The sequence below is a fragment of the Apostichopus japonicus genome, chromosome 3 (genome assembly GCF_037975245.1).
Source record: "Apostichopus japonicus isolate 1M-3 chromosome 3, ASM3797524v1, whole genome shotgun sequence".
In the NCBI taxonomy this organism is placed as follows: domain Eukaryota; kingdom Metazoa; phylum Echinodermata; class Holothuroidea; order Aspidochirotida; family Stichopodidae; genus Apostichopus; species Apostichopus japonicus.
Window position 1 is genome coordinate 20,562,242 of NC_092563.1, and position 13,020 is coordinate 20,575,261.

The 13,020-nt window shown below is 36.2% G+C and overlaps 1 protein-coding gene across 3 annotated transcripts in view; it reads left to right on the forward strand.

Annotated features, from left to right (window-relative positions):
* LOC139965390 (serine/threonine-protein kinase Nek11-like) overlaps positions 1 to 13,020 on the forward strand; it is a 37,262-nt gene that overhangs the window by 18,511 nt on the left and 5,731 nt on the right. For all 3 annotated transcript variants that reach the window (XM_071967709.1, XM_071967707.1, XM_071967708.1), the window contains 7 exons: positions 1,654 to 1,803; positions 2,747 to 2,825; positions 3,976 to 4,229; positions 4,817 to 4,931; positions 7,609 to 7,744; positions 11,588 to 11,653; positions 12,386 to 12,732. In XM_071967709.1, the coding sequence (XP_071823810.1) occupies positions 1,654 to 1,803; positions 2,747 to 2,825; positions 3,976 to 4,229; positions 4,817 to 4,931; positions 7,609 to 7,744; positions 11,588 to 11,653; positions 12,386 to 12,732 (1,147 nt within the window). The remainder of the gene's footprint in view (positions 1 to 1,653; positions 1,804 to 2,746; positions 2,826 to 3,975; positions 4,230 to 4,816; positions 4,932 to 7,608; positions 7,745 to 11,587; positions 11,654 to 12,385; positions 12,733 to 13,020) is intronic.

Genomic DNA, 13,020 nt, shown 5'->3' on the forward strand with positions numbered 1-13,020 from the left:
TATGAACATAGTGTATATACATAGTATATACACATAGAATATACACATCTTATATTCATAGTGTATCATCTAGTGTATACACATAGTGTATATATCTATAGATATATACACATCTTACATTCATAGTGTACAAACATAGTGTATATATGTATAAACATAGTATATGTATACATCTGATACAGTGTATATACATAGTGGCTAGTGTATACACATAGTGTATAGATAAAGCACATCTTATATTCATAGTGACACAGTGTACACATAATGTACATAGTGTATATATATACACATCTTATATTCATAGTTTACAAACATAGTGTATATATGTATAAACATAGTATATGTATACATCTGATACAGTGTATATACATAGTGGCTAGTGTATACACATAGTGTATAGATAAAGCACATCTTCTATTCATAGTGACACAGTGTACACATAGTGTACATAGTGTATATATATACACATCTTATATTCATAGTTTACAAACATAGTGTATATATGTATAAACATAGTATATGTATACATCTGATACAGTGTATATACATAGTGGCTAGTGTATACACATAGTGTATAGATAAAGCACATCTTATATTCATAGTGACACAGTGTACACATAATGTACATAGTGTATATATATACACATCTTATATTCATAGTTTACAAACATAGTGTATATATGTATAAACATAGTATATGTATACATCTGATACAGTGTATATACATAGTGGCTAGTGTATACACATAGTGTATAGATAAAGCACATCTTATATTCATAGTGACACAGTGTACACATAATGTACATAGTGTATATATATACACATCTTATATTCATAGTTTACAAACATAGTGTATATATGTATAAACATAGTATATGTATACATCTGATACAGTGTATATACATAGTGGCTAGTGTATACACATAGTGTATAGATAAAGCACGTCTTATATTCATAGTGACACAGTGTACACATAATGTACATAGTGTATATATATACACATCTTATATTCATAGTTTACAAACATAATGTATATATGTATAAACATAGTATATGTATACATCTGATACAGTGTATATACATAGTGGCTAGTGTATACACATAGTGTATAGATAAAGCACATCTTATATTCATAGTGACACAGTGTACACATAGTGTACATAGTGTATATATATACACATCTTATATTCATAGTTTACAAACATAGTGTATATATGTATAAACATAGTATATATGTATACATCTGATACAGTGTATACATAGTGGCTAGTGAATACACATAGTGTATAGATAAAGCACATCTTATATTCATAGTGACACAGTGTACATAGTGTATATACACATCTTATATTCATAGTGCATACACATAGTGTATAAACATATTGTATACCCATAGTGTATGTATAGTAATAAAACCCTTATTCATTGCCTAGCAAGATGGAATTCTGGGAATGTGATTTTTAGTAGATTTAGACAAATATTTATTTTACTCTTCAAAGCCTCTTATAAAGTAACTTGAAATGCAGCAAGAAAGAAAAATACTTGCAAGAGATTCAACTTCCCCTCGCACCTCCCTACCTCCCCCCTCTGTATTGCAATGTTTATATGTTTACAGATCTTTTATTATTCTGTTTCTTTGTTTTCCTTGTGTAGGTCTATAGCCTGTATCCTGTATGAGCTTTGTGCTTTACAACATGCCTTTGAAGGACAATCTTTAATGGGGGTCATGTACAAAATAGTCGAAGGAAAACCGCCGGAGATCCCAAAAAACTACGACAAGAATGTACAGAAAGTTATTGAAATGTACGTGTCCCACATAAGCAATTGCCCTTATTAGCTTACAGTAGTATATAATAAATGTAATGAACCGGTAACTGGTTTGCATTGCAGCGTACAAGAGCCCACAACTGTAGCATATATCTGTGTACAAAAGATACGCCGGAAGCTTGTCTCCGGTGCTGTCACAAGCCAGTTTCAAAATAAATAAATATGTATGTATGTATGTATGTATGTATGTATGTATTTTAGATCCTCCTGCAAGCAGGAACTCGCGAAGAAGCCTCATTGGCTTATCAAAGCCGCAAGCTGACCGAAGTCAGTCTCTTAGATTCATATTCAACGTCCATGAATAGGAATTGTCAATTGTCAACAACTCTGTGACTGGACGACATACATTAATCTTGGAGTGACTCGAACCGGGGACCTTATGATTGATAGGCACCCTTGTTAACCACTGAGCTAACACTCTACCATCAATGTTTAGGCCAACTATCAATATTTAGGCCAACGTCTCAGTCCGAAGACCATCACCACCGCCAAAAGACCAAGTAGATATTCTCAGTTGTAAAAACTGGTGGAGGAACTCATAAGTGAGGTGGGAAATGGGATGGCTCTGTGTGGAATCTACATGTACAATCAAAGTTAGGATAGCTCAGCGCTGAAGTATTGTTAATTGTGTGTGTTAGGTACAGTAGATCAGAGAGTTCTTACGTAGATTGGAGAGTTTGTAAGTATGATCTTTTGTAGGTACCCTAACCGTTTGTTTTGTGTGGAATCAACATGTACAACCAAAGTTGAGAACTGACTCTATTGTTAGTATTTATTAGGTGTGATCACCCAAATGTCACCTGTTAAAATTAGCCATCTAAAGTTTTTCTTACACGTTAGCAAAAAGGTAGAGAGAGCAGAGAGGCACTTGTAAAGTATATTCTTATTTTCCACCATTTTTTATGATTTTCTATTGAAGGTTACTGAACAGGAATCCATCAGAAAGGCCGTCTGCAGCTGAGGTTACTAAGATTCCATATGTTGGTCGACATATTGAGGTAAGAAATGACAAAAAGAGAGAGTATGAAGAAAAAATTATTCAAAAGGCTGTTGATATCACAGAATTATGTTTATTTTTAGTGCTTCGGTGATGCAAGGCTGATATTTAACATTTATGCGAATGACACAAGAACTTCTGGCTGAGTACATCCTCAAGTAACCTTCGTATACCCTGGGATAGTTTTACTTTCTAGTTCACGACAACGTCGTGTTTCTTTGTCTCAGTTTTTCTTATGAAACCCTTCAAATCGAGCCATACAGTTTTCTTGATTTTATTCAAATATTAAACGACAGTAATTCAACAGCTTTGAATTGCATTTTGAGACAATAATTAACTGATATTGCTAACTTATATGAAACAAAAGCATGATTTATATTACAGTGAATGACTTAATGAGTAGCTGTATATTAAGAAGTGTGGATGTTTATTTGGTGTGATTTCATCAACACTTTCTTATCCTGCTGATTGGAAAAATACCCCCAAATATTCATACCTCATTTTCAAGCAATGCTCTATTCCAACCTTTCACTATTTACTTTAAAATGCATGAATTGAATGAGGTGGCTAGTAAAAATGAGCATTCCATATGAACTCTCCTACAAAATATATAAGCGTAAGCAGCACTTTAAGGGAATTTTACAAACTGTGATCCAACTCGTCAGAAACTCATCAGGCGTTCACAGACTTTTCACCCTTGTTTCACTTCTGGGGTACTGAAAGACCTTAAAGAGGTGAGATTTGGTTGGGATATCCCAACAGTATGTCCCATATATATATATATAATCATAAAATAGTGGTTAGGGTGTCCGCATATAAAGCGGGAGGCCCGGGTTTGAATTCCGGTGGAGGCTGGAAGTTTTTTTCACTGTTCTTGATTTTCCAACTCAATACGAATTCAATTATATATGATGACCTTCCTTACCGGTTTTGAACCTCTGGACATACAGTCAGCGTCCATAGCCTAGTAGTTAGGGTGTCCGCATAATAAAGCAGGAGGCCCAGGTTTGAATCCCGGTGGAGGCTGGAAGTTTTTTCACTGTTCTGGATTTTCCAACTCACTACGGTTTCACTTATATATATATATATACATATATATAAAAGCTACGCAACTTTCATCTTCTGAGATCACGTGTCTATCATAACCACAGAAAATGTACAACCGTATGGCTGACTTGAAGTATCAGAAGGAGGACGACGTCAAACTAGCGACACAAGAGGCGGAGGAGCTCGCGACGTTGGTCCGAGAGAAGACCCACCTCGAGGATCTGCAGGACATTTCAGTAAAGGAGCGCCCCCCAGATCCGCAAGAGGTGGCAATAGAGAAGATGAAGCATCTAACACCGAGGGAGCGGATGAGGTTGCGAAAGATACAGCAGGCGGACGAACAAGCCCATCTACTAAGGTAAGTACGAGACGGAGAGGGCTGATGGAAGGAGACAAAAATATATGTATAAGAACAACAATGACAGCAAAATCAGGCAACTTATTATACAGTGCTTGAATAGTTTTAGTTGTTGGGATAAAGTATTTGAGGGCATGTTTCACTTTCTTTGCAACCTTCAAGCAAAATGCGAAGCAAAATTGTGAAAATTGCTGTATATGGACAAAGAAACGTTGCAGTCTCTGTACACAGGGACCCATAGTATATTATAAGACAGGAGATCACAAAATTAATCACAGACTTATTATTTCCTATAGAGCACGAATTGTGCTTTTGTCATAAACGTTATCGTGAATTAAGCATTAGTAATATTACACTCCTTTGGTAGTATGAATGAGGCACTTTTTTAACATTAACACACTCTAACTTCACTGACATGATTGTGTACAAAACTGATTTCCTGTGCTTCTGATCAAGTTTCATGTTAGGATAATACAATATAATGAAATGTTACTTTGTTATTGTTGCTACTGTAATATTAATATCAGTTTTCCATGGCAAGGCATTTTCAAAACCACTTGAAATGGTTAAATTTTCTCTGCTTTCAGCATGCATGCCCGTAAAAACAGATTTGAGAATGAAGTCAGGAAAGGCACCATCCAAGGCACAATGGGAACCTTTACCAGGCCTGCATGGCAAGTGGGTGCTGGTGAAGCACAACAGGTATTAATGCAAAGACTGTACAAAAATGGTGAAAGAGAACAAATATTATTCTGTATATGAATGGATATTCTCTCTGAATAAGTATGATTCTTTCTCTTCTAGTTTGGTAGATCTCTGTAGAATTTCTCTCTGTATGGTGTGATTTTTTTTTTTTTTTTTTTAAATTCATAAGCCATTAGACAATTAGTGACATACTATTACATATTCATAGCTATTACATATTCATAGCTATTACATATTCATAGCTATTACATATTCATGTACATGTTCAGTTATATCAAATATTGGGAAAAGGATCCTGACGTTTAACTATATAAATAAAAACTCACATTTTCAACTCCAAACTGTTTACAGCTTTGCCTTGGTTGGTTATATGTAATTTGTAGTGTTATAGTTCTTCCAAATGCCATCTGTGGCTAGCTAGCTAGTGCTGATTTTTAAAAAGTTTGTTTGGTTGTCTCTGTTAGAGCAATAGTGGACTTTTCTTTCAAGGTGGTTAGAATTGCAAAGTTTGTTGTCCAACAATATCAATTTAACATGGAAGGTAGTGCTATACTGTTGATTCATAAAGTGGTTGATACTCGGAGAACCTGAAGGATTGCTATAAATGTTGTCTGACAAGAAATTAACTTGGTTTCAGATCACTGGATAACCCTAAAACCTCAGTCTTGCTCAATGGAAAAACTGTAATTCCATTCTATTGATCTGTTACTGTTTTGTCTAAAAACAAACTGGTTGCCATATCAAACAGGCATGCACAGTATTAATCACCTGGTTGTCATGTGAACTACACCAAAATAGCCCTCCTACATGCATATTAAGTATAATAGCCTATTGATGTATATAAACCATATTTTATAATCAGATAGTCCTACATACTTAACTATTGCACTCGTAACACGTAGAGAAACATGCTTCCACTTCTCTTCCATTTGTCCCCGAGTTATTTTTGAAAAAAAAAACAATGACGTGAACTTTTGAAACTTGACTTGATTTTCATATGGAGATTCCAGGTTTGTTTGTGGCTGATTTTTCAGTGAATTGATACAGAATTGTAATGCTTCAGTGGACGTTTCATTATCCAGCCTCCTGTTTTTCATTGTAATATTTGCATTCCTTACCTTAACTCTCTGCTTAAGTAACTACGTAAAGTGTTTACCAACTTGAAAAAGAATTTATGCTAACAGGGACTTTTATAGGTACAAGTTGTACGGCAGTTTTAAGACCACTTACAATCTAAAATGGTTGACTTGGTTCTGGTTTGACCTTACAGTTAATATAACTTTGTGAGCCTTCAGTTAGTATTCCATCTGTTAGCCGATTGCTGTATCACCCTCAAACCTATCTACTGGTTGACACTTTTCTCATCCAGTTAAATTACTCATCATGTATCGTATGATGGAAAGAATTTACACCTTTTTAAGCTTCAATTCAATTCAACTCAATGTTATTGTTGCTTTGCCTGTGGAAACTCATTTCTTAAGTGTAGCATTATTGTTTGCTATATATACAGTAGTTGATAAATTGCCAATATGTTTGTTAAAGTGGTCAGTCGTCACAGTCCACAGTGCCCTTTATGTTGCCCCTTCCACTCTACCCTATTACCACCCCTCCTCCCCCCTCCACCCCCTCCTCCAATGAGACAAAGAGATAGAGAAACTAAGAAGCGGAAACAAAACGTTAGTCTGTCAGAAGTTTCAATCATGAGCTCTTCCTGAAAGTAACAATGTTTCAGAAGAACTTCCTCATTGTGGTAAGGTGTTGTTTGTAGGTTCACTAGGCTACTCAAAAGAATTTTTTTTATAGTGTTTGATTCATTTTTACACCTTTTTTTTATGCTTAATGGTTTATGAACTGAACAGCATTTCTCTCAGCCAATAATCTTTTGAATGGTATTTGTTTAGCAGGATGTGTCGTAGGATTGGAGTTTAGATCCTATAAACTTGAAGGGGTTGCCCTATTCCAATATCATGGAATAGTGAGGAACTCCCAATTTCTGTTTGTGTACAGATTACAAGTTTAATCCACGTGCGAACGTGTTAATCTAATATCGTACGTCGAGTGTGAATGAGGGATGGTGTGGGTTGCTTTTTTCCAAGGTTTGTGCTTTCTCTTTTTGGAAGTGTATGTTAAAAAACAAAGGCCCTAATATAGCGTATTATTTTTATTTTTTTATAACCGTGCGTGTAAGAGTATACATGTACATAGCCTAGGCTATGCATATTGAATGTATGACATTGACAGTCTCGTAAAATTAAGTGCATTGAACCATAGATGAAAGTTGAGGAAAATCCCAGTTGTAGCTACGATACCAGGAGTCATGTTGCAACACTACCGGTTGTGTGAAATCTGACTACCGCACAATGCTAACTATAATACTCTAATGGATACTAGCTAATATCTCAACATGCGACAACTGTTGTCTACAGTGTGGAGAATGTGAGAACGCCAAATAGCTTTTGTACGGATCAGCTCGATTCACCAAAGAGAAAGAAAGAAGAGAGCGCAATGGTGAAAGGTCAATCATAAGAAACAAAAGCAAATATAATAATCAACAGATGCAACTAAGAGATAGGGAGAGATAAAAAAAGAACAAAATACAGAAAATATAAGTAATCATAGGTTTAAATTTTTTTGCTTATCTTTATATTTTTTTTTCCGTTATCATCTTCCGTAGATTCAGCATAGTTCGTATGCGTATTCCGATGCCACCACGTACCCACCGATGGGATATGCAGACCAATACGCAGAGTACGACGAGGATCCTACCGCTGACCGCTGGGCCGCGGAGGGAATGACCACTGTGCAGGAAGGTCAGTATGCAATATGAAGTATATTTCATTTCATTTCATTTATTTGTTTCTTCATAATATAAATACAGAGAAGTTAACTAAGTGACAAAAGATATCAACAACAGGGAAAATTGTGAAAGGAAGCACTCCAAAAAACCAAATGGCTTGTCTAGTAGAGCGCTCCAATAAGTAAATAGAGAGAACAATATAAGAAAACAGTAACACTTAAATCCACCCACATACCAACCCAATATGTATAACCCTCCCACCCAACCCCACCACCCACAATACATATATATACACATATGCATACATACACAATTGAATACAAATACAAACTGGCATATATACATAGACAATATACATGTTCCATAGTGAACTTGTATGGATTTTATGTAAATATGTCGCTGAGTGAGCCTGACAGGAATGTATCTTATAATTAATTATCAACGTATTTATAGGCCATAAAGCAAAAAGGGGCAGAGTTGGGTACTCTATGAGATGTACAGGTTATTGTCTGTTCAGTGGATATAAACAATATCAGTACTGATCAAAGCAAAGTAGTGTACAGTAGGTGTCAAACGTCCAAGCTTTAATGAATAGTTATAGCAATACATTTGCTAGTATGGTAATTATAGTCACATGGCATTACAATAATGCTTAGCATACCACCTCTAGCACAGTAATTATAGTCACATGGCATTACAATAATGCTTAGCGTACCACCTCTAGTACAGTAATTATAGTCACATGGTATTACAATAATGCTTAGCGTACCATCTCTAGTATGGTAATTATAGTCACATGGCATTACAATAATGCTTAGCGTACCATCTCTAGTATGGTAATTATAGTCACAGGGCATTACAATAATGTTTCGCGTACCATCACTAGCTGCTGTACTCAGAGAATGTAAAATATCTGAATTAAAACTAGGCTATGGTAAAATTAAGAAGTTTCATAAATTGGTAAAAATGTCTGTTAAAACAAACAGCCAGACCTGGATGGAACCATTAGCAGACTTTTAAAATATTAATATATCTCTCGTCTGGTTAATTGGTTAGTGTCTACGAGTCGCTGCCATAAAGCTATTAAAAATTGAATATGTCTGTTGCATTTTGTGTCTGAAATTCAGCGTGAAAGGATAACATGTTGGTGTGAAATTGATTTTGATAATTTAGAGACCATTTAAACAGAATGCTGTCAGTCCAAGTTGTATGTCTATGCCAGTTTTAAGTTTTTGGGGGGAGAAACTAACCTTTAAACATCTGCGACTCATCAATGTCAGTGGCTGGACTACTCAGTCTAACACAAGCAATATTAGATCAGTTCCTCAGATATACAGTAACACAACTCAGAAAACAAAATGCTTTTGCCACCTTCAAGTAATTTGTTTTTACAATATATTACACATTATTCAAGTCAAATGGTGTTGAATGTCATATAATGTTGCATTGTTGTTCATAGGACGTTATATAATGATGGATTAACATTAGCATTCAGCGGTGCACTAAAGAGCCACATAACATCATTAATTTAGCGTCAAAAGGAGCATTTCAGGGAGTTCGCATAATGTAAAGGTAATCTTGAAAAACAAGGATAGTTATAAAAACATCACTAGCACTCCAATTCTTTTTTTCTTAGACTATGATGTATCAAAACAATATATCTGTCTAAATCAATGTTGATTTACCAGATTCAACAATGTTTTGCAGAATCAACTTGCAAACAGAAAACTCATTGGCAAATGAAGTTTTGAAAAGAGTGCAGAAATTATTTCATAAAGATGGGATTCAATTGTAGGGATTTCAGAAATGTCTCGTGATGTACAAACCGAGCAACTCAGCCGTGTAAAGTTAATCCAGATTCCATAATCCATTTTGTTGTCCTAAAATGTTGCCAAGTTAAATAGTCATTTCAGGAACATCGTGTGATTCTCAAACTGATCAGTTCATCCCTATAAAACTTGATTGCAATCCCAATAAACATTTCTTTGTGAGAAGTTAACATTGCAAAGACAACTGACTACTTAATTGAAAACAATTCTACTTCCTCAATGGGATAACTGACCTTGATTGATTAATACCACGCTGGGTGATCCGTGCACTCGACAGCTAAAATTTGATGAAAACTGAAAGTAAACAAATGCCAAACAGACTTTGATCTGTAAGTGATAACTAGAATCATTATATCTGTTGTTAGTTTGTCAGCTAGATATATCCATTCAAAGGTTTCCTTGTTGGCCATTTTTTTTATTTCCATATGGCTACAGTTTATTAAATATTTACGAATACTTTGAGTCTTAAGTCAACGTATTTGACAAAAAAAGGTTGTGTTTGGGAGGTGGCTAGATTGATAAACACTCCACAGGAACATTATTGATGTGATAGTGAACTCCAATGGAAGTTAACAGACTTTTACAAATTGTATCAAATTTTATATTGTAGATTTGAGCTGTCGAGAAAAAACACACAATGGTAGAAAAATGTCGGTTTGAGATTTTATCGTCCTCCTTTCTTGATCTGTAGTAAACACACCGAAAATATATGAGGTCATAAATTCAATTTCCATACTCGGTCATAATGTTACCTCAAGCATGACTTCACCACCGTGTCGTATGGAAAAAAAGCTGTGAATCCACTTTAAGTTATGAAAAAAATTCATCAAAATTTCTGTTTCCAATTTCATGTTTAAATATCCCATAATACTCAAATTTAAAATTGCAAGCACAAACAAACAAAGATTTCGACAGCTGCCAAAATACGGAGAAATCGTGTTCAAATGGACCAAATCTCAATTTGTCTATCACAGAGAATACTACAAGAGCGTTGCCCAGATGAGTCTTTCGCTTTGTTCGACATAGTCTCTCTCTTGGCACTTCCTTTATCAAATTGCAAATTATATAAATACCACTCACATGATAATGACAAAAACAAAGGAAATTACTTTCAAAAGGTGCCAAACTTTCAAGGAGAATTATGATGATCAAATGAGGGCTGTTTTCAACTTGCCCTTCACAGAGACTTGAACAAGAATTTTTTACCTCCCTTACCGAGTCCAATCCATCATTTGAAACACATTGTTTTTGCATCTTCAATAATAATAATAACAATGAGCATAAAAAAACAGGTGAAATGGAACGTACGGTCACTCTGTTGCTGTATCGTCCGGTCTGTCACAGTACTCAAAGTATTAAAGACATATCGGACAGTCCATCCTTGTCGACAGTAAAAGTCATGCGACCCCTTATTTACATAAACTACATTGGCTTCCTGTCGAAGTGAGAATTACTTTCAAAGTTATGGTTCCAGTTTATGAGTGTATAAGCAGTACCGCCTCTGCATACTTATGTGCTTGTCTCTCTCGTTACTGCTCTGCCGTAGATCAAACTTACGCTCTGCTTCTGACACCACACTCCTCACTGAACCCAGTACCATCAGGACCCTCAAGTCAGCGGAGGGCAAATTTTTCTTTTTTGTTGCCCCACACATGTGGAATAGCCTACCTTTTATTATTAGGAGTTCTCGTTCTTTGTCCATTTTCAAGAAAGCTTTGAAAACTTATCTATATTCAAAGATTTAGCTTTCTTTTTGTAAAGCGCTACGATCTCGATGTAGCAGCGCTATATAAGTGTCTAATATGTATGTATGTAAGTAAGGATCTTTTCCTTACTGGTATCACGCTACTGGACACGGCATTCCCCTGCATAGCTCAATAAGGTCTCTGTCCACATATGGAGCCGGAGGACTGGGTTATGATGGTATGTTATACCAAGGATGAAAGTACTAGTGGTTAATCAAATGGCGTGGGTGTTGTCTTGCATAATAAATCATTTCTGATCTCTGGGTTATTTCTATGTTTCAGCTTCAAGGACCATGTCACCGTCATACGTCAGTTACGAAGATCGTCCGATTAAGCCGGCTTCACAAGGTATCATTCATTCTCTTTGTCTCATATGATAGTCCAGTAGAAATAACATTGTTGATATCCATTGACACTGGGAAGGAGGTAATGTAGAAAAACAGAACATGCTAACTGAAAATATTGTTATGAAATGTTGGAAATCCTGTTTCATTTCTTAAAGTTGCATGTTTGCTTCCATTTTGAAAATGTTTTGTCGAGTTTGAGCCTAATTTCATAATTCCTGGTACGATTTTTGTGGAAATATGGGGGATTATATTTTAAGACTATATCCAGAGGCTGATGGAGGATATTAAAACAGTAGGGACTGTGGCCCTGAGGTTGTTGAAGCTGACAACCATGTAGGGAGTTGAGGAGGTCTCTCCCCCCCCCCCCCTAAGAAGAAAGTACGATTTTAGACATGTCTACATAAATTAGGTCTATAATTAGGTTGTGCTTATAACTACTTTCAATTTGTTGTCTGGCATTCAAAGGGGAGGGAGGGGAGGGGGAGGGAGGGGAGGGGGGAGGGAGGGGATGGTATACATCCCTACCACCTGGATCCAAACCTGATAACTTTCCTTCAATAATTGGTTATGATGCCACAAGACTGCAACAATTCAACTAAAAAATCTGACTGGTTGGTGGAAAACATAGTGAAAGATTTACAATAAACTCTTTTGAGGTAAACACTACAAAACCCTTGTTGACTAAGTCAACAAAAGATTGATGGTAATTTTTTTTTTTTTTTTTTTCTTGTAGAGAATACTTTGGTGCCAGACGGCACTCTAAAGGCTCCATCAGGAGGAAGCTATGACGACCGTCCGATTACCCCGATGAAACACACGGTCAATTTCGATGACCCAGATATAGCGAGTGCCACCCCACCGGGCCTCGCAGGAAGGCAGAAGAAATCTCCCAAGAAAAATGGTGCTTCCAAGAAAACCCAGTCGCCGTCCAAAGAGAGGAATTCAGAGAAGGCAGTGGAACCAGATGGTGAGGAAGAAAATGGCGACTTCGAGCCTCCTGAAGGTATCCCAGAAGACGCTGATGCAGCAGAGACGTTTTACTCTCAACACGAAGATTTTGAATCTGACTCTGAACCTGATGTGAGTATCATTGGTTGATGCATAAAGTAATGCTAACTGTTCAGGATAATAGGGCCTTGCTTTCCCCTTCACCTCACTAACTCAGAAACAAGCCGTGTTGTAAAGTCATTTGTAAAAGGAACCCAAATTAATGCATCAGACATTTTTCAGGTTGTTCTTGAGTGGGATGCACTCTGCCCTACTGACTGTCATCGGACTCACTGAAACCGACTCAAGTTCATGGTTATAACATGGACAATCATGGATACAGAAACTTAGCTTACAGTACCATTCTTAAACCGGCCTGAT